General features: G+C 48.1%; 1 protein-coding gene across 1 annotated transcript in view; it reads right to left on the reverse strand.

Annotated features, from left to right (window-relative positions):
• The window catches only part of LOC147108244 (solute carrier family 12 member 2-like), a 315,116-nt gene that overhangs the window by 178,097 nt on the left and 114,091 nt on the right, over positions 1-22,928 (reverse strand). The window contains exon 15 of the mRNA XM_086004787.1: positions 754-853. Within this exon, the coding sequence (XP_085860913.1) occupies positions 754-853 (100 nt within the window). The remainder of the gene's footprint in view (positions 1-753; positions 854-22,928) is intronic.

The raw sequence follows: 22,928 nt of genomic DNA on the forward strand, positions 1-22,928 counted from the left end.
TTCGTTCACTGGGCGCGTGTACTGGTCCTTGAGGAGCTTGATAGCGTCCGCGTACGAGGTCGCGTCTTGGATGACCGAGTACACTCGGTGGTTCACTTTGGAGGTCAGGACATCCAGTTTGTCCTCGTCCGATTTGATTGCTTCGGAGGCGGTCAGGAATTTTTCGAAACACTTAAGCCAGTGAGTAAACTTGGTGGATGAGTCCGCCTCCCGATGATCTAAGTCCAGGCATGCTGGTGTGAGGATCTTCTCCATTATAAAAATGTTGTTAATAAAATTGATGCGCTATCAATTACTCATAAAAGACTGAGAGTTAGAAGAGTAACCAAAGGCTTTTATTAACAACAGAATGGAGGTCTGCCTCGCGTGGTCGACCGGTCCATGATACTAAGGGCTGGGGAGCAGTCACCTTTATACTAGGACCTGTGGGAGGAGTCAGCCGAGGCATGTCCAGGCATGTACACAGTGGAATACAAACAGGACAAACAGGAATACAAACAGTGGTTTACCACACTTCTGCAATTCTATTTAACATTATACCCAATCGCACTGTTACTCCTGCCAGCACCATCAGAAGGTATGTTTTGAATATTGAAGTGTGAACAGTTTAAAACTCACCGGCTGGACAGCATGAGGTGCTAAGTTCATCAGTCCTGTAAATCCTGCTGCGATTTGTACAGTAACACATAGTACATTGGACTGGTGTAACCAAACACTCTCCTCTTTCAACCCTCCCTTGTGAAGTGTGCATACCTGAAGTTCTTGATGTGATCTTCGACTCCATACAGGCGAATGGAGTGCTGCAGTGCATTCAGGTAAGTCATGGCCTGGGTGGATGAGCCCCAGTTCACATCTGTGTAAACCAGAGAGTCAGTGTGAGCTACTTGTTGTGTATGTACCTTTAAGAGAATAACTGGTCTCAGACTGCAGTACTGGCAGTGACCACCGCTGTATAAAAGGTGCTAGAGAGCCTCTGTTGTTTAGTTTCGTTATTACCTTTCACCAGTAAAGATCTGTTTGTTTTCACTCCTGCTAGTTCGTGTCTCAATCATTCACGGACTTAACACTGGCGACAAGTAAGAAACGAACTTACCTGCAACTCAGCAGCAGCTCCGACGACGTTGTTGAAGGTCGGAGCCAGAAGAAAGACAAAAAAAAAGAGTCCATTGAAACTCGAGAAACGGGCGTCGACCATCAATCATCGGGTTAAAAACTTGCAGGAGCGACTTTCCAGAGCCAGGCTGGGTTCCTCGGTCCGTGGTTTCCCAGCTAGTCGGGCTGGTGGCAGGTAGTGCTCTGATCCTTCCTGGGCTGCGGCGGGCTGAAGCTCGATCGGGTGGCTTTTCAACGGGGCCGGGCAGCGAGTCGGGAAGCAAGGAGAGAGAGGGTGGAGCACACAGGGTGCGGCCGGTGTTTCGAAGCTGGGCAGCGTTCGGACCTCAGAAGAGGGAGGGAAGTGTCCCAGAGGGTCCGCTCCACGACGGGAAGATAATAAAAGAAAAAGAATTAATATTTAACGCGCAGGAAACCGTTGAAAGCAGCGCTAACAACAGCGGGGAAGAAGACAAAGCGCGGGAGGTGCCATTTTGTTAAATCGGGGAAGAAGGCAAAGCGCGGGAGGCGCCATTTTAGATTTGCAAGATGCCGAAGACTGGCTGTATCACTGCTTTTGATAACACATTAGAGGACTGGACCACGTATGTGGAAAGAGTCGAGGTATATTTCGAGGCAAACGAAATAGCGGAGGGGAAAAAGGCATCGATATTGCTAAACTTAATGGGCGCTAGAACGTACGGCCTATTGCGGGATCTGATTACTCCAGCCAAACCGAAGGCAAAGAGTTTTAACGAAATTGTTGCTGTCCTACAGGAACACTTAAACCCTGCACCGCTGTTGATAGCAGAAAGATTTAAATTCCACAGGAGAACTCAGCACAAAGATGAGAGCAATGCTGAGTATCTTACGGAACAACACAAGCTATCAAAGCACTGCCAGTTCGGAGCAGGACTGGCAGATACCCTACGGGACAAATTTGTCTGTGGACTCTTGAGTGAAGGAACACAGAAGACGTTACTCTCAGAAAAAGAGCTGACGCTAGATAAGGCTTTCAGCGTGGCAGTATCGTATGAAGCAGCAGCCAGGGGAGCTGCAGAAATTCAACAAAAACCACAGGAATACGGCACCCACAAAATGACACGGGGATTTGCAAAATGTTATCGCTGCGGCAGAACTAACCATGACCAGAAGGACTGCTGGTCCAAAGACAAAATAAGCAGACAATGCGGGAAGATTGGACACATTGCACGAGTTTGTAGGTCTGGGAAGAAGACCAGCGACAACAAAAAGGCTACTAAGGAACCGTACAAGAAAGTACAAAAGATGACGGACAGTAGTTCCGAAGACCAGATGAGCGATAGTGAATCCAGAAACAGGAGACTAAGCTGTCTCAAACTTCACAATGTAATCGCAAAAGAGGATCACCGAACCATTTGTGTCACTCTCACGATAGCAGGGTCCCAAGTTAAAATGGAATTGGATACAGGATCAGCGCTAACCGTCATGAATCGACGAGACTACGAGCGGCTATTTTCACACATACCCTTGAGAGAGACATCCATCGTCTTGACGACGTATACGGGGCAAAAAGTATACCCCAGAGGAAAAATAAGGGTGCCTGTCGAATACAATGGCAAGAAAATACGGAAATTGTATCTCTACATACTGCCAAATGGTGGACCACCGTTATTGGGACGGGAATGGATCAGGAAGATAAACTTAGATTGGCATTCCATTCATGCAATGACGGTGGACGGTAAAAAAGATGAAGACGTCACTCCTGGACGATTGTCAACAATCTTAGCTAACGCCAAAGAGGTATTTCAACAAGAACTGGGCACGCTTAAAGGCGTAACCGCCTCGATAAAAATAGAAGAGAATGCAGTTCCCAAGTTTTTCAAAGCGAGACCGGTATCATATGCAATTCGCCCAGCCGTCGAGGCAGAGCTGGAGAATCTGGAGAAGGCAGGCGTGTTGTCTAAGGTCGACTGGAGCGAGTGGGCGACACCCATCGTTCCTGTCATGAAGAAAACGCTAACCAATAAGTCCGGAGAGCCAAGGAAGATTCGCATCTGTGGGGATTTCAAGGTGACGGTGAACCCTGTCCTTCGCACAGTACAATATCCTCTTCCAAGGATAGAAGACATCTTCGCCTCGCTGTCTGGAGGGAAGCGTTTTACAAAAATTGACCTAGCACAAGCATATTTGCAGATGGAGGTTGAAGAGTCCTCTAGGAAGTATCTCACGATAAACACTCACAAAGGTCTTTACCAGTATCATCGATTGGTATTCGGAGTAGCATCGGCTCCGGCGATATGGCAAAGAGCGATGGAACAAGTCCTGCAAGGGATTCCGGGGACTCAGTGTTACTTGGACGACATCCTTGTAACAGGTGAAGATGACAGTGAACACCTTAACAACCTAGAACAGGTGCTCACTAGACTACGGGAACATGGGCTGCGAGCCAACCGCCCCAAGTGCGAATTTTTTAAGAAACAGATATCGTATTGTGGCCACGTGATTGATGAAGAGGGGTTACATAAGTCCCCTGACAAAATTGAAGCGGTTGTTAAGGCCCCAGCGCCTGAAAATGTGTCGCAACTGAGGTCATTCCTCAGGTTGGTGAATTACTATCATAAGTTTTTGCCGAATTTGTTGACAATTCTGCACCCACTGAACGTCCTGCTACGAACGGGGGTAGCATGGAAATGGAGCGATGATTGTAAGCGTGCTTTTCAGAAGAGTAAGGACTTAATCACTTCAAAGGAAGTATTGGCTCACTACAACCCAGCACTGCCAATCAGGCTGGCGTGTGATGCGTCTCCCTATGGCATTGGGGCGGTACTGTCACATAAATTCCTTGATGGTTTGGAGAGGCCGATAGCTTTTGCGTCACGCTCGTTAACTTCTGCCGAGCGTAACTACGCCCAGATTGACAGAGAGGCCCTCAGCCTAGTGTGGGGGGTGAAGAAGTTCAATCACTATCTGCACGGTCAAAAATTTACTCTACTAACCGATCATCAACCTCTTGTCTACATTTTCAACCCTCAGAAGGGCGTACCGATAATGACAGCACAACGGCTGCAGAGATGGTCCCTTTTCCTAGGGGCACACCAATATGACATCGAGTACAAAGGAACTAAACAGCATGGAAATGCTGATGGATTGTCACGTCTACCGTTGCCGACGATGGAAGAAGACCTTGCAGTGGATCCAATGGAGTTATTCCACTCGACCATAGTCGAATGTCTCCCTGTGACGAATGCAAACATAGAAAAGGAAACACGGAATGACCCGACACTATCACGGGTCTATGATTTAACGGTGAAGGGATGGCCAGCACATGGCGAACCACTGCTGCCAGCATTCTCGCCGAGAAGAGAACAGCTGTCAGTGTGCAGAGGAACCTTGATGTGTGGATCCAGAGTAGCAATTCCACCTAAGTTGACGGATAGAGTGCTCAATGAGCTTCATGAGGGTCATCTGGGTGGAGTAAAAATGAAGAGCTTAGCCAGAGCGTTTGTGTGGTGGCCGGGAATCGATAGAGAAATCGAAGAGATGACCAAGAGCTGTGCAGGATGCCAGAAGGTCCAAAACACCCCACCACAAGCTCCTCTGCATCCATGGGAGTGGCCCTCATCTCCATGGCAAAGGGTGCACATTGATTTTGCTGGTCCCTTCATGGACTCAATGTTTTTAATTGCGGTGGATGCACATTCAAAGTGGCCAGAGGTAATAAAAATGCCCTCAACCACCACGGAAAAAACTATCACAGTTTTACGAACCATATTCGCCAGGAATGGGCTGCCTGAACAGATTTGCTCTGACAATGGACCACAGTTTGTGTCTGAAGAGTTCCGGAGGTTCTTAAAGAACAATGGTGTTAAGCATTACACATCTGCCCCATATCATCCAGCCACTAATGGATTGGCCGAGAGGTTTGTCCAAACATTCAAGAAGGCTATCAAGGCAATGTGTAATGAAGATATACCCCTACAACACAAGGAGGACAACTTCTTGTTTGCCTACCGGAATGCGACACATGCGGTTACCAACCAAACTCCAGCCATGATGTTCTTCAATCGAAGACTACAATGCCGCTTGGATTTGGTTAAGCCAAACGTCCGAAGAGATGTGGAGAACAGGCAGTTTCAGAATATGAATGAAAGGCCGACCAGGAGTTTTAAGATAGGTCAACCAGTTTTGGCCCGGGACTACCGCACTGAGAAATGGCAGCCAGGAACGATTTGTACACGACAAGGACCTCTCATGTATACCGTGGACGTTGGGGAGAGCATTGTAAGACGCCATGCTGACCAGATTCTAGAGTCACTGGAAAACGTCAACTCCACACCACGATCTGATACACCTGGTAATGAAATCGACATTCCAATTGCAGCTACTGCAGAACCGGTAATATTGGAAGCAGATGAACCAAACAACGACATTGATTCTGACTCAACATTGCCAGAAGAACCTGATACCCCAAAGAGGCGTTATCCAGACAGAATCAGGAAGCCTCCTCAAAGACTGAACTTATAATTGCTTAAACTTAACCAATGTATCTAGCAACAGTAATTGTGATTGTAATTCATTATCATTTAGTTGTTAAATGAATGTTATGTACTGTTTATCTAAAAGGGGAGGAATTGTTGTGTATGTACCTTTAAGAGAATAACTGGTCTCAGACTGCAGTACCGGCAGTGACCACCCCTGTATAAAAGGCGCTAGAGAGCCTCTGCTGTTTAGTTTCGTTATTGCCTTTCACCAGTAAAGATCTGTTTGTTTTCACTCCTGCTAGTTCGTGTCTCAATCATTCACGGACTTAACACTACTCACTGTCAGTATTTGGGAGCAGAGGCTAGAGCAGCAAATCACACAAGCACCCAAGTCACATCATGCAAATCCATAACCAGTGGGAGCTCTCATGTTAGAAGGGCTGGTGTATGGGCTGTGCCCCAATAGTGAGCGAATGACCGAGGGACAGCATGTGTATGTGAGTGGGTGAGTGAATGAGCGTGAGTGACTGGCACATGTGAGTGCCTGAGTGAGTGTGAATGTGTGTGGAGTGAGCGTGCGAATGAGTGGCTGAGCATGAGTGAACAAGAGTACAAGTGAGTTACTGTGAGTGAGTTACAGGGACAGTCAGGGTATCAGCGAGTTACTTTGTGAGTTACAGGGACAGTCAGGGTTCCAGCGAGTTACTGTGAATGAGTTACAGGGCCAGTGAGGGTCCCAGAGAGTTACTGTGAGTGACTTACAGGGACAGTCAGGGTATCAGCGAGTTACTGCGAGTGAGTAACAGGGACAGTCAGGGTATCAGCGAGTTACTGTGCGAGTTACAGGGACAGTCAGCGTATCAGCGAGTTACTGTGTGAGTTACAGGGACAGTCCGGGTATCAGCGAGTTACTGTGAGTGAGTTACAGGGACAGTCAGGTTATCAGCAAGTTACTGTGTGTGAGTTACAGGGACAGTCAGGGAATCAGCGAGTTACTGTGTGTGAGTTACAGGGACAGTCAGGGTACCAGCGAGTTACTGTGTGTGAGTTACAAGGACAGTCAGGATATCAGCGAGTTACTGTGTGTGAGTTACAGGGACAGTCAGGGTATCAGCGAGTTACTGTGTGTGAGTTACAGGGACAGTCAGGGTATCAGCGAGTTACTGTGTGAGTTACAGGGACAGTCAGGGTTCCAGCGAGGTACTGTGAATGAGTTACAGGGCCAGTGACGGTCCCAGAGAGTTACTGTGAGTGTGTTACAGGGACAGTCAGGGTATCAGCGAGTTACTGGGTGAGTTACAGGGACAGTCAGGGTACCAGCGAGTTACTGTGTGAGTTAAAGAGACAGTCAGGGTATCAGCAAGTTACTGTGTGAGTTACAGAGACAGTCAGGGTATCAGCGAGTTACTGTGTGAGTTACAGGGACAGTCAGGGTATCAGCGAGTTACTGTGTGAGTTACAGGGACAGTCAGGGTATCAGTGAGTTACTGTGTGAATAACAGGGACAGTCAGGGTATCAGCGAGTCACTGTGTGAGTTACAGGGACAGTCAGGGTATCAGTGAGTTACTGTGTGAGTTGCAGGGACAGTCAGGGAATCAGTGAGTTAATGTGTGAGTAACAGGGACAGTCAGGGTATCAGCGAGTTGCAGGGACAGTCAGGGTATCAGTGAGTTAATGTGTGAGTAACAGGGACAGTCAGGGTATCAGCGAGTTACTGTGTGAGTTGCAGGGACAGTCAGGGTATCAGTGAGTTAATGTGTGAGTAACAGCGACAGTCAGGATACCAGCGAGTTACAGTGTGAGTTACAGGGACAGTCAGGGTATCAGCGAGTTACTGTGTGAGTTACAGGGAGAGTCAGGGTTCCAGCGAGTTACTGTGTGAATTACAGGGGCAGTCAGGGTATCAGTGAGTTACTGTGTGAGTTACAGGGACAGTCAGGGTATTAGCGAGTTACTGTGTGAGTAACAGTGACAGTCAGGGTATCAGCGAGTCACTGTGTGAGTAACAGGGACAGTCAGGGTATCAGCGAGTTGCTGTGTGAGTTACAGGGACAGTCAGGGTATCAGCGAGTTACTGTCTGAGTTACAGGAACAGTCAGGGTATCGGTGAGTTATTCTGTGAGTAACAGGGACAGTCAGGGTATCAATGAGTTACTGTGTGAGTTACAGGGACAGTCAGGGTATCAGCGAGTTACTGTGTGATTTAAAGCAACAGTCAGGGTATGATTGAGTTACTGGGTGAGTAACAGGGACAGTCAGGGTATCAGCGAGTTACTGTATGAGTTACAGGGACAGTCAGGGTATCAGCGAGTTACTTTGTGAGTTACAGGGACAGTCAGGGTTCCAGCGAGTTACTGTGAATGAGTTACAGGGCCAGTGAGGGTCCCAGAGAGTTACTGTGAGTGAGTTGCAGACAGTCAGGGTATCAGCGAGTTACTGCGAGTGAGTAACAGGGACAGTCAGGGTATCAGCGAGTTACTGTGCGAGTTACAGGGACAGTCAGGGTATCAGCGAGTTACTGTGTGAGTTACAGGGACAGTCAGGGTATCAGTGAGTTACTGTGTGAGTTACAGGGACAGTCCGGGTATCAGCGAGTTAATGTGTGTGAGTTACAGGGACAGTCAGGGTATCAGCGAGTTACTATGAGTGAGTTACAGGGACAGTCAGGTTATCAGCAAGTTACTGTGTGTGAGTTACAGGGACAGTCAGGGTATCAGCGAATTACTGTATGAATTACAGGAACAGTCAGGGTATCGGTGATTTATTCTGTGAGTAACAGGGACAGTCAGGGTATCAGTGAGTTACTGTGTGAGTTACAGGGACAGTCAGGGTATCAGCGAGTTACTGTGTGAGTTACAGCAACAGTCAGGGTATCATTGAGTAACTGGGTGAGTAACAGGGACAGTCAGGGTATCAGCGAGTTACTGTATGAGTTACAGGGACAGTCAGGGTTCCAGCGAGTTACTGTGAATGAGTTACAGGGCCAGTGAGGGTCCCAGAGAGTTACTGTGAGTGAGTTACAGGGACAGTCAGGGTATCAGCGAGTTACTGTGAGTGAGTAACAGGGACAGTCAGGGTATCAGCGAGTTACTGTGCGAGTTACAGGGACAGTCAGGGTATCAGCGAGTTACTGTGTGAGTTACAGGGACAGTCAGGGTATCAGTGAGTTACTGTGTGAGTTACAGGGACAGTCCGGGTATCAGCGAGTTACTGTGTGAGTTACAGGGACAGTCAGGATATCAGCGAGTTAATGTGTGTGAGTTACAGGGACAGTCAGGGTATCAGCGAGTTACTGTGAGTGAGTTACAGGGACAGTCAGGTTATCAGCAAGTTACTGTGTGTGAGTTACAGGGACAGTCAGGGTATCAGCGAGTTACTGTGAGTGAGTTACAGGGACAGTCAGGGTATCAGCGAGTTACTGTGTGTGAGTTACAGGGACAGTCAGGGTACCAGCGAGTTACTGTGTGTGAGTTACAGGGACAGTCAGGATATCAGCGAGTTACTGTGTGAGTAACAGGGACAGTCAGTGTTAAGTCTGTGTGTTCTAGTGGTAATTAATAACACACAGACTACAAGATTAAATATCAACAGGTCTTTACTGGTTGGAGGTCAGGACTATACTAAATACAATCTTACTACACAGTGCTTATATACCAGTGGTCACCACCGGTATTATGTATACAGCAGCCAGAGAAAGTAGTACATCTCTTAAGGTGGAACAGGCTTAAGTTCTCTTAAGGTGGAACAGGTTGCATACACCACAGTCAGGGTATCAGCGAGTTACTGTGTGAGTTACAGGGACACTAAGGGTATCAGCGAGTTACTGTATGAGTTACAGGAACAGTCAGGGTATCAGTGAGTTACTGTATGAGTTACAGGGACAGTCAGGGTATCAGCGAGTTACTGTGTCAGTTACAGGGACAGTCAGGGTATCAGCGAGTTACTGTATGAGTTACAGGGACAGTCAGGGTATCAGCGAGTTACTGTGTCAGTTACAGGGACAGTCAGGGTATCAGCGAGTTGCTGTGAGTGAGTAACAGGGATAGTCAGGGTATCAGTGAGTTACTGTGAGTGAGTTACAGGGACAGTCAGGTTATCAGCGAGTTACTGTGAGTGAGTAACAGGGAGAGTCAGGGTATCAGTGAGTTACTGTGTGTGAGTTGCAGGGACAGTCAGGGTATCAGCGAGTTTCTGTGTGAGTTACAGGGACAGTCCGGGTATCAGCGAGTTACTGCGTGAGTTACAGGGACAGTCAGGATATCAGCGAGTTACTGTGTGTGAGTTACAGGGACAGTCAGGGTATCAGCTAGTTACTGTGTGTGAGTTACAGGGACAGTCAGTGAATCAGCGAGTTACTGTGTGAGTTACAGGGACAGTCAGGGTTCCAGCGAATTGATGTGTGAGTAACAGGGACAGTCAGGGTTCCAGCGAGGTACTGTGAATGAGTTACAGGGCCAGTGACGGTCCCAGAGAGTTACTGTGAGTGTGTTACAGGGACAGTCAGGGTATCAGCGAGTTACTGGGTGAGTTACAGGGACAGTCAGGGTATCAGCGAGTTACTGTGTGAGTTAAAGAGACAGTCAGAGTATCAGCGAGTTACTGTGTGAGTTACAGAAACAGTCAGGGTATCAGCGAGTTACTGTGTGAGTTACAGGGACAGTCAGGGTATCAGCGAGTTACTGTGTGAGTTACAGGGACAGTCAGGGTATCAGTGAGTTACTGTGTGAGTTGCAGGGACAGTCAGGGTATCAGTGAGTTAATGTGTGAGTAAAAGGGACAGTCAGGATATCAGCGAGTTACAGTGTGAGTAGCAGGGACAGTCAGGGTATCAGTGAGTTAATGTGTGAGTAACAGGGACAGTCAGGGTATCAGCGAGTTACTGTGTGAGTTGCAGGGACAGTCAGGGTATCAGTGAGTTAATGTGTGAGTAACAGGGACAGTCAGGATATCAGCGAGTTACAGTGTGAGTTACACGGACAGTCAGGGTATCAGCGAGTTACTGTGTGAGTTACAGGGACAGTCAGGGTATCAGCGAGTTACTGTGTGAGTAACAGTGACAGTCAGGGTATCAGTGAGTTACTGTGTGAGTTACAGGGACAGTCAGGGTATCAGCGAGTTTCTGTGTGAATTACAGGGACAGTCAGGGTATCAGTGAGTTACTGTGTGAGTTACAGGGACAGTCAGGGTATCAGCGAGTTACTGTGTGAGTTACAGGGACAGTCAGGGTATCAGCGAGTTACTGTCTGAGTTACAGGGACAGTGACGGTCCCAGAGAGTTACTGTGAGTGTGTTACAGGGACAGTCAGGGTATCAGCGAGTTACTGGGTGAGTTACAGGGACAGTCAGGGTACCAGCGAGTTACTGTGTGAGTTAAAGAGACAGTCAGGGTATCAGCGAGTTACTGTGTGAGTTACAGAGACAGTCAGGGTATCAGCGAGTTACTGTGTGAGTTACAGGGACAGTCAGGGTATCAGCGAGTTACTGTGTGAGTTACAGGGACAGTCAGGGTATCATTGAGTTACTGTGTGAATAACAGGGACAGTCAGGGTATCAGCGAGTCACTGTGTGAGTTACAGGGACAGTCAGGGTATCAGTGAGTTACTGTGTGAGTTGCAGGGACAGTCAGGGAATCAGTGAGTTAATGTGTGAGTAACAGGGACAGTCAGGATATCAGCGAGTTGCAGGGACAGTCAGGGTATCAGTGAGTTAATGTGTGAGTAACAGGGACAGTCAGGGTATCAGCGAGTTACTGTGTGAGTTGCAGGGACAGTCAGGGTATCAGTGAGTTAATGTGTGAGTAACAGCGACAGTCAGGATATCAGCGAGTTACAGTGTGAGTTACAGGGACAGTCAGGGTATCAGCGAGTTACTGTGTGAGTTACAGGGAGAGTCAGGGTTCCAGTGAGTTACTGTGTGAGTAACAGTGACAGTCAGGGTATCAGTGAGTTACTGTGTGAGTTACAGGGACAGTCAGGGTATCAGCGAGTCACTGTGTGAGTAACAGGGACAGTCAGGGTATCAGCGAGTTGCTGTGTGTGTTACAGGGACAGTCAGGGTATCAGCGAGTTACTGTCTGAGTTACAGGAACAGTCAGGGTATCGGTGAGTTATTCTGTGAGTAACAGGGACAGTCAGGGTATCAATGAGTTACTGTGTGAGTTACAGGGACAGTCAGGGTATCAGCGAGTTACTGTGTGATTTAAAGCAACAGTCAGGGTATGATTGAGTTACTGGGTGAGTAACAGGGACAGTCAGGGTATCAGCGAGTTACTGTATGAGTTACAGGGACAGTCAGGGTATCAGCGAGTTACGAGTGAGTAACAGGGACAGTCAGGGTATCAGCGAGTTACTGTGCGAGTTACAGGGACAGTCAGGGTATCAGCGAGTTACTGTGTGAGTTACAGGGACAGTCAGGGTATCAGTGAGTTTCTGTGTGAGTTACAGGGACAGTCCGGGTATCAGCGAGTTAATGTGTGTGAGTTACAGGGACAGTCAGGGTATCAGCGAGTTACTGTGAGTGAGTTACAGGGACAGTCAGGTTATCAGCAAGTTACTGTGTGTGAGTTACAGGGACAGTCAGGGTATCAGTGAGTTACTGTCTGAATTACAGGAACAGTCAGGGTATCGGTGATTTATTCTGTGAGTAACAGGGACAGTCAGGGTATCAGTGAGTTACTGTGTGAGTTACAGGGACAGTCAGGGTATCAGCGAGTTACTGTGTGAGTTACAGCAACAGTCAGGGTATCATTGAGTAACTGGGTGAGTAACAGGGACAGTCAGGGTATCAGCGAGTTACTGTATGAGTTACAGGGACAGTCAGGGTATCAGCGAGTTACTTTGTGAGTTACAGGGACAGTCAGGGTTCCAGCGAGTTACTGTGAATGAGTTACAGGGCCAGTGAGGGTCCCAGAGAGTTACTGTGAGTGAGTTACAGGGACAGTCAGGGTATCAGCGAGTTACTGTGAGTGAGTAACAGGGACAGTCAGGGTATCAGCGAGTTACTGTGCGAGTTACAGGGACAGTCAGGGTATCAGCGAGTTACTGTGTGAGTTACAGGGACAGTCAGGGTATCAGTGAGTTACTGTGTGAGTTACAGGGACAGTCCGGGTATCAGCGAGTTACTGTGTGAGTTACAGGGACAGTCAGGATATCAGCGAGTTAATGTGTGTGAGTTACAGGGACAGTCAGGGTATCAGCGAGTTACTGTGAGTGAGTTACAGGGACAGTCAGGTTATCAGCAAGTTACTGTGTGTGAGTTACAGGGACAGTCAGGGTACCAGCGAGTTACTGTGTGTGAGTTACAAGGACAGTCAGGATATCAGCGAGTTACTGTGTGTGAGTTACAGGGACAGTCAGGGTATCAGCGAGTTACTGTGTGTGAGTTACAGGGACAGTCAGGGTATCAGCGAGTTACTGTGTGAGTTACAGGGACAGTCAGGGTTCCAGCGAGGTACTGTGAATGAGTTACAGGGCCAGTGACGGTCCCAGAGAGTTACTGTGAGTGTGTTACAGGGACAGTCAGGGTATCAGCGAGTTACTGGGTGAGTTACAGGGACAGTCAGGGTACCAGCGAGTTACTGTGTGAGTTAAAGAGACAGTCAGGGTATCAGCAAGTTACTGTGTGAGTTACAGAGACAGTCAGGGTATCAGCGAGTTACTGTGTGAGTTACAGGGACAGTCAGGGTATCAGCGAGTTACTGTGTGAGTTACAGGGACAGTCAGGGTATCAGTGAGTTACTGTGTGAATAACAGGGACAGTCAGGGTATCAGCGAGTCACTGTGTGAGTTACAGGGACAGTCAGGGTATCAGTGAGTTACTGTGTGAGTTGCAGGGACAGTCAGGGAATCAGTGAGTTAATGTGTGAGTAACAGGGACAGTCAGGGTATCAGCGAGTTGCAGGGACAGTCAGGGTATCAGTGAGTTAATGTGTGAGTAACAGGGACAGTCAGGGTATCAGCGAGTTACTGTGTGAGTTGCAGGGACAGTCAGGGTATCAGTGAGTTAATGTGTGAGTAACAGCGACAGTCAGGATACCAGCGAGTTACAGTGTGAGTTACAGGGACAGTCAGGGTATCAGCGAGTTACTGTGTGAGTTACAGGGAGAGTCAGGGTTCCAGCGAGTTACTGTGTGAATTACAGGGGCAGTCAGGGTATCAGTGAGTTACTGTGTGAGTTACAGGGACAGTCAGGGTATTAGCGAGTTACTGTGTGAGTAACAGTGACAGTCAGGGTATCAGCGAGTCACTGTGTGAGTAACAGGGACAGTCAGGGTATCAGCGAGTTGCTGTGTGAGTTACAGGGACAGTCAGGGTATCAGCGAGTTACTGTCTGAGTTACAGGAACAGTCAGGGTATCGGTGAGTTATTCTGTGAGTAACAGGGACAGTCAGGGTATCAATGAGTTACTGTGTGAGTTACAGGGACAGTCAGGGTATCAGCGAGTTACTGTGTGATTTAAAGCAACAGTCAGGGTATGATTGAGTTACTGGGTGAGTAACAGGGACAGTCAGGGTATCAGCGAGTTACTGTATGAGTTACAGGGACAGTCAGGGTATCAGCGAGTTACTTTGTGAGTTACAGGGACAGTCAGGGTTCCAGCGAGTTACTGTGAATGAGTTACAGGGCCAGTGAGGGTCCCAGAGAGTTACTGTGAGTGAGTTGCAGACAGTCAGGGTATCAGCGAGTTACTGCGAGTGAGTAACAGGGACAGTCAGGGTATCAGCGAGTTACTGTGCGAGTTACAGGGACAGTCAGGGTATCAGCGAGTTACTGTGTGAGTTACAGGGACAGTCAGGGTATCAGTGAGTTACTGTGTGAGTTACAGGGACAGTCCGGGTATCAGCGAGTTAATGTGTGTGAGTTACAGGGACAGTCAGGGTATCAGCGAGTTACTATGAGTGAGTTACAGGGACAGTCAGGTTATCAGCAAGTTACTGTGTGTGAGTTACAGGGACAGTCAGGGTATCAGCGAATTACTGTATGAATTACAGGAACAGTCAGGGTATCGGTGATTTATTCTGTGAGTAACAGGGACAGTCAGGGTATCAGTGAGTTACTGTGTGAGTTACAGGGACAGTCAGGGTATCAGCGAGTTACTGTGTGAGTTACAGCAACAGTCAGGGTATCATTGAGTAACTGGGTGAGTAACAGGGACAGTCAGGGTATCAGCGAGTTACTGTATGAGTTACAGGGACAGTCAGGGTTCCAGCGAGTTACTGTGAATGAGTTACAGGGCCAGTGAGGGTCCCAGAGAGTTACTGTGAGTGAGTTACAGGGACAGTCAGGGTATCAGCGAGTTACTGTGAGTGAGTAACAGGGACAGTCAGGGTATCAGCGAGTTACTGTGCGAGTTACAGGGACAGTCAGGGTATCAGCGAGTTACTGTGTGAGTTACAGGGACAGTCAGGGTATCAGTGAGTTACTGTGTGAGTTACAGGGACAGTCCGGGTATCAGCGAGTTACTGTGTGAGTTACAGGGACAGTCAGGATATCAGCGAGTTAATGTGTGTGAGTTACAGGGACAGTCAGGGTATCAGCGAGTTACTGTGAGTGAGTTACAGGGACAGTCAGGTTATCAGCAAGTTACTGTGTGTGAGTTACAGGGACAGTCAGGGTATCAGCGAGTTACTGTGAGTGAGTTACAGGGACAGTCAGGGTATCAGCGAGTTACTGTGTGTGAGTTACAGGGACAGTCAGGGTACCAGCGAGTTACTGTGTGTGAGTTACAGGGACAATCAGGATATCAGCGAGTTACTGTGTGAGTAACAGGGACAGTCAGTGTTAAGTCTGTGTGTTCTAGTGGTAATTAATAACACACAGACTACAAGATTAAATATCAACAGGTCTTTACTGGTTGGAGGTCAGGACTATACTAAATACAATCTTACTACACAGTGCTTATATACCAGTGGTCACCACCGGTATTATGTATACAGCAGCCAGAGAAAGTAGTACATCTCTTAAGGTGGAACAGGCTTAAGTTCTCTTAAGGTGGAACAGGTTGCATACACCACAGTCAGGGTATCAGCGAGTTACTGTGTGAGTTACAGGGACACTAAGGGTATCAGCGAGTTACTGTATGAGTTACAGGAACAGTCAGGGTATCAGTGAGTTACTGTATGAGTTACAGGGACAGTCAGGGTATCAGCGAGTTACTGTGTCAGTTACAGGGACAGTCAGGGTATCAGCGAGTTACTGTATGAGTTACAGGGACAGTCAGGGTATCAGCGAGTTACTGTGTCAGTTACAGGGACAGTCAGGGTATCAGCGAGTTGCTGTGAGTGAGTAACAGGGATAGTCAGGGTATCAGTGAGTTACTGTGAGTGAGTTACAGGGACAGTCAGGTTATCAGCGAGTTACTGTGAGTGAGTAACAGGGAGAGTCAGGGTATCAGTGAGTTACTGTGTGTGAGTTGCAGGGACAGTCAGGGTATCAGCGAGTTTCTGTGTGAGTTACAGGGACAGTCCGGGTATCAGCGAGTTACTGCGTGAGTTACAGGGACAGTCAGGATATCAGCGAGTTACTGTGTGTGAGTTACAGGGACAGTCAGGGTATCAGCTAGTTACTGTGTGTGAGTTACAGGGACAGTCAGTGAATCAGCGAGTTACTGTGTGAGTTACAGGGACAGTCAGGGTTCCAGCGAATTGATGTGTGAGTAACAGGGACAGTCAGGGTTCCAGCGAGGTACTGTGAATGAGTTACAGGGCCAGTGACGGTCCCAGAGAGTTACTGTGAGTGTGTTACAGGGACAGTCAGGGTATCAGCGAGTTACTGGGTGAGTTACAGGGACAGTCAGGGTATCAGCGAGTTACTGTGTGAGTTAAAGAGACAGTCAGAGTATCAGCGAGTTACTGTGTGAGTTACAGAAACAGTCAGGGTATCAGCGAGTTACTGTGTGAGTTACAGGGACAGTCAGGGTATCAGCGAGTTACTGTGTGAGTTACAGGGACAGTCAGGGTATCAGTGAGTTACTGTGTGAGTTGCAGGGACAGTCAGGGTATCAGTGAGTTAATGTGTGAGTAAAAGGGACAGTCAGGATATCAGCGAGTTACAGTGTGAGTAGCAGGGACAGTCAGGGTATCAGCGAGTTACTGTGTGAGTTACAGGGACAGTCAGGGTATCAGCGAGTTACTGTGTGAGTAACAGTGACAGTCAGGGTATCAGTGAGTTACTGTGTGAGTTACAGGGACAGTCAGGGTATCAGCGAGTTTCTGTGTGAATTACAGGGACAGTCAGGGTATCAGTGAGTTACTGTGTGAGTTACAGGGACAGTCAGGGTATCAGCGAGTTACTGTGTGAGTTACAGGGACAGTCAGGGTATCAGCGAGTTACTGTCTGAGTTACAGGGACAGTGACGGTCCCAGAGAGTTACTGTGAGTGTGTTACAGGGACAGTCAGGGTATCAGCGAGTTACTGGGTGAGTTACAGGGACAGTCAGGGTACCAGCGAGTTACTGTGTGAGTTAAAGAGACAGTCAGGGTATCAGCGAGTTACTGTGTGAGTTACAGAGACAGTCAGGGTATCAGCGAGTTACTGTGTGAGTTACAGGGACAGTCAGGGTATCAGCGAGTTACTGTGTGAGTTACAGGGACAGTCAGGGTATCATTGAGTTACTGTGTGAATAACAGGGACAGTCAGGGTATCAGCGAGTCACTGTGTGAGTTACAGGGACAGTCAGGATATCAGTGAGTTACTGTGTGAGTTGCAGGGACAGTCAGGGAATCAGTGAGTTAATGTGTGAGTAACAGGGACAGTCAGGATATCAGCGAGTTGCAGGGACAGTCAGGGTATCAGTGAGTTAATGTGTGAGTAACAGGGACAGTCAGGGTATCAGCGAGTTACTGTGTGAGTTGCAGGGACAGTCAGGGTATCAGTGAGTTAATGTGTGAGTAACAGCGACAGTCAGGATATCAGCGAGTTACAGTGTGAGTTACAGGGACAGTCAGGGTATCAGCGAGTTACTGTGTGAGTTACAGGGAGAGTCAGGGTTCCAGTGAGTTACTGTGTGAGTAACAGTGACAGTCAGGGTATCAGTGAGTTACTGTGTGAGTTACAGGGACAGTCAGGGTATCAGCGAGTCACTGTGTGAGTAACAGGGACAGTCAGGGTATCAGCGAGTTGCTGTGTGTGTTACAGGGACAGTCAGGGTATCAGCGAGTTACTGTCTGAGTTACAGGAACAGTCAGGGTATCGGTGAGTTATTCTGTGAGTAACAGGGACAGTCAGGGTATCAATGAGTTACTGTGTGAGTTACAGGGACAGTCAGGGTATCAGCGAGTTACTGTGTGATTTAAAGCAACAGTCAGGGTATGATTGAGTTACTGGGTGAGTAACAGGGACAGTCAGGGTATCAGCGAGTTACTGTATGAGTTACAGGGACAGTCAGGGTATCAGCGAGTTACGAGTGAGTAACAGGGACAGTCAGGGTATCAGCGAGTTACTGTGCGAGTTACAGGGACAGTCAGGGTATCAGCGAGTTACTGTGTGAGTTACAGGGACAGTCAGGGTATCAGTGAGTTTCTGTGTGAGTTACAGGGACAGTCCGGGTATCAGCGAGTTAATGTGTGTGAGTTACAGGGACAGTCAGGGTATCAGCGAGTTACTGTGAGTGAGTTACAGGGACAGTCAGGTTATCAGCAAGTTACTGTGTGTGAGTTACAGGGACAGTCAGGGTATCAGTGAGTTACTGTCTGAATTACAGGAACAGTCAGGGTATCGGTGATTTATTCTGTGAGTAACAGGGACAGTCAGGGTATCAGTGAGTTACTGTGTGAGTTACAGGGACAGTCAGGGTATCAGCGAGTTACTGTGTGAGTTACAGCAACAGTCAGGGTATCATTGAGTAACTGGGTGAGTAACAGGGACAGTCAGGGTATCAGCGAGTTACTGTATGAGTTACAGGGACAGTCAGGGTATCAGCGAGTTACTTTGTGAGTTACAGGGACAGTCAGGGTTCCAGCGAGTTACTGTGAATGAGTTACAGGGCCAGTGAGGGTCCCAGAGAGTTACTGTGAGTGAGTTACAGGGACAGTCAGGGTATCAGCGAGTTACTGTGAGTGAGTAACAGGGACAGTCAGGGTATCAGCGAGTTACTGTGCGAGTTACAGGGACAGTCAGGGTATCAGCGAGTTACTGTGTGAGTTACAGGGACAGTCAGGGTATCAGTGAGTTACTGTGTGAGTTACAGGGACAGTCCGGGTATCAGCGAGTTACTGTGTGAGTTACAGGGACAGTCAGGATATCAGCGAGTTAATGTGTGTGAGTTACAGGGACAGTCAGGGTATCAGCGAGTTACTGTGAGTGAGTTACAGGGACAGTCAGGTTATCAGCAAGTTACTGTGTGTGAGTTACAGGGACAGTCAGGGTACCAGCGAGTTACTGTGTGTGAGTTACAAGGACAGTCAGGATATCAGCGAGTTACTGTGTGTGAGTTACAGGGACAGTCAGGGTACCAGCGAGTTACTGTGTGTGAGTTACAAGGACAGTCAGGATATCAGCGAGTTACTGTGTGTGAGTTACAGGGACAGTCAGGGTATCAGCGAGTTACTGTGTGTGAGTTACAGGGACAGTCAGGGTACCAGCGAGTTACTGTGTGTGAGCTACAAGGACAGACAGGGTATCAGCGAGTTACTGTGTGAGTAACAGGGACAGTCAGTGTTAAGTCTGTGTGTTCTAGTGGTAATTAATAACACACAGACTACAAGATTAAATATCAACAGGTCTTTACTGGTTGGAGGTCAGGACTATACTAAATACAATCTTACTACACAGTGCTTATATACCGGTGGTCACCACCGGTATTATGTATACAGCAGCCAGAGAAAGTAGTACATCTCTTAAGGTGGAACAGGCTTAAGTTCTCTTAAGGTGGAACAGGTTGCATACACCACAGTCAGGGTATCAGCGAGTTACTGTGTGAGTTACAGGGACACTCAGGGTATCAGCGAGTTACTGTATGAGTTACAGGAACAGTCAGGGTATCAGTGAGTTACTGGGTGAGTAACAGGGACAGTCAGGGTATCAGCGAGTTACTGTATGAGTTACAGGGACAGTCAGGGTATCAGCGAGTTACTGTGTCAGTTACAGGGACAGTCAGGGTATCAGCGAGTTGCTGTGAGTGAGTAACAGGGATAGTCAGGGTATCAGTGAGTTACTGTGAGTGAGTTACAGGGACAGTCAGGGTATCAGCGAGTTACTGTGAGTGAGTAACAGGGAGAGTCAGGGTATCAGTGAGTTACTGTGTGTGAGTTGCAGGGACAGTCAGGGTATCAGCGAGTTTCTGTGTGAGTTACAGGGACAGTCCGGGTATCAGCGAGTTACTGCGTGAGTTACAGGGACAGTCAGGATATCAGCGAGTTACTGTGTGTGAGTTACAGGGACAGTCAGTGAATCAGCGAGTTACTGTGTGAGTTACAGGGACAGTCAGGGTTCCAGCGAATTGATGTGTGAGTAACAGGGACAGTCAGGGTTCCAGCGAGGTACTGTGAATGAGTTACAGGGCCAGTGACGGTCCCAGAGAGTTACTGTGAGTGTGTTACAGGGACAGTCAGGGTATCAGCGAGTTACTGGGTGAGTTACAGGGACAGTCAGGGTATCAGCGAGTTACTGTGTGAGTTAAAGAGACAGTCAGAGTATCAGCGAGTTACTGTGTGAGTTACAGAGACAGTCAGGGTATCAGCGAGTTACTGTGTGAGTAACAGGGACAGTCAGGGTATCAGCGAGTTACTGTGTGAGTTACAGGGACAGTCAGGGTATCAGTGAGTTACTGTGTGAGTTGCAGGGACAGTCAGGGTATCAGTGAGTTAATGTGTGAGTAAAAGGGACAGTCAGGATATCAGCGAGTTACAGTGTGAGTAGCAGGGACAGTCAGGGTATCAGTGAGTTAATGTGTGAGTAACAGGGACAGTCAGGGTATCAGCGAGTTACTGTGTGAGTTGCAGGGACAGTCAGGGTATCAGTGAGTTAATGTGTGAGTAACAGGGACAGTCAGGATATCAGCGAGTTACAGTGTGAGTTACACGGACAGTCAGGGTATCAGCGAGTTACTGTGTGAGTTACAGGGACAGTCAGGGTATCAGCGAGTTACTGTGTGAGTAACAGTGACAGTCAGAGTATCAGTGAGTTACAGGGACAGTCAGGGTATCAATGAGTTACTGTGTGAGTTACAGGGACAGTCAGGGTATCAGCGAGTTACTGTGTGATTTAAAGCAACAGTCAGGGTATGATTGAGTTACTGGGTGAGTAACAGGGACAGTCAGGGTATCAGCGAGTTACTGTATGAGTTACAGGGACAGTCAGGGTATCAGCGAGTTACTTTGTGAGTTACAGGGACAGTCAGGGTTCAAGCGAGTTACTGTGAATGAGTTACAGGGCCAGTGAGGGTCCCAGAGAGTTACTGTGAGTGAGTTACAGAGACAGTCAGGGTATCAGCGAGTTACTGCGAGTGAGTAACAGGGACAGTCAGGGTATCAGCGAGTTACTGTGCGAGTTACAGGGACAGTCAGGGTATCAGCGAGTTACTGTGTGAGTTACAGGGACAGTCAGGGTATCAGTGAGTTACTGTGTGAGTTACAGGGACAGTCCGGGTATCAGCGAGTTAATGTGTGTGAGTTACAGGGACAGTCAGGGTATCAGCGAGTTACTGTGAGTGAGTTACAGGGACAGTCAGGTTATCAGCAAGTTACTGTGTGTGAGTTACAGGGACAGTCAGGGTATCAGCGAGTTACTGTCTGAATTACAGGAACAGTCAGGGTATCGGTGATTTATTCTGTGAGTAACAGGGACAGTCAGGGTATCAGTGAGTTACTGTGTGAGTTACAGGGACAGTCAGGGTATCAGCGAGTTACTGTGTGAGTTACAGCAACAGTCAGGGTATCATTGAGTAACTGGGTGAGTAACAGGGACAGTCAGGGTATCAGCGAGTTACTGTATGAGTTACAGGGACAGTCAGGGTATCAGCGAGTTACTTTGTGAGTTACAGGGACAGTCAGGGTTCCAGCGAGTTACTGTGAATGAGTTACAGGGCCAGTGAGGGTCCCAGAGAGTTACTGTGAGTGAGTTACAGGGACAGTCAGGGTATCAGCGAGTTACTGTGAGTGAGTAACAGGGACAGTCAGGGTATCAGCGAGTTACTGTGCGAGTTACAGGGACAGTCAGGGTATCAGCGAGTTACTGTGTGAGTTACAGGGACAGTCAGGGTATCAGTGAGTTACTGTGTGAGTTACAGGGACAGTCCGGGTATCAGCGAGTTACTGTGTGAGTTACAGGGACAGTCAGGATATCAGCGAGTTAATGTGTGTGAGTTACAGGGACAGTCAGGGTATCAGCGAGTTACTGTGAGTGAGTTACAGGGACAGTCAGGTTATCAGCAAGTTACTGTGTGTGAGTTACAGGGACAGTCAGGGTATCAGCGAGTTACTGTGAGTGAGTTACAGGGACAGTCAGGGTATCAGCGAGTTACTGTGTGTGAGTTACAGGGACAGTCAGGGTACCAGCGAGTTACTGTGTGTGAGCTACAAGGACAGACAGGGTATCAGCGAGTTACTGTGTGAGTAACAGGGACAGTCAGTGTTAAGTCTGTGTGTTCTAGTGGTAATTAATAACACACAGACTACAAGATTAAATATCAACAGGTCTTTACTGGTTGGAGGTCAGGACTATACTAAATACAATCTTACTACACAGTGCTTATATACCGGTGGTCACCACCGGTATTATGTATACAGCAGCCAGAGAAAGTAGTACATCTCTTAAGGTGGAACAGGCTTAAGTTCTCTTAAGGTGGAACAGGTTGCATACACCACAGTCAGGGTATCAGCGAGTTACTGAGTGAGTTACAGGGACACTCAGGGTATCAGCGAGTTACTGTATGAGTTACAGGAACAGTCAGGGTATCAGTGAGTTACTGGGTGAGTAACAGGGACAGTCAGGGTATCAGCGAGTTACTGTATGAGTTACAGGGACAGTCAGGGTATCAGTGAGTTACTGTGAGTGAGTTACAGGGACAGTCAGGGTATCAGCGAGTTACTGTGAGTGAGTAACAGGGAGAGTCAGGGTATCAGTGAGTTACTGTGTGTGAGTTGCAGGGACAGTCCGGGTATCAGCGAGTTACTGCGTGAGTTACAGGGACAGTCAGGATATCAGCGAGTTACTGTGTGTGAGTTACAGGGACAGTCAGGGTATCAGCTAGTTACTGTGTGTGAGTTACAGGGACAGTCAGTGAATCAGCGAGTTACTGTGTGAGTTACAGGGACAGTCAGGGTTCCAGCGAATTGATGTGTGAGTAACAGGGACAGTCAGGGTTCCAGCGAGGTACTGTGAATGAGTTACAGGGCCAGTGACGGTCCCAGAGAGTTACTGTGAGTGTGTTACAGG

Source organism: Somniosus microcephalus, chromosome 13 (assembly GCF_052327205.1).
Source record: "Somniosus microcephalus isolate GS21.2 chromosome 13, FLI_Smic_1.0, whole genome shotgun sequence".
Classification (NCBI taxonomy): domain Eukaryota; kingdom Metazoa; phylum Chordata; class Chondrichthyes; order Squaliformes; family Somniosidae; genus Somniosus; species Somniosus microcephalus.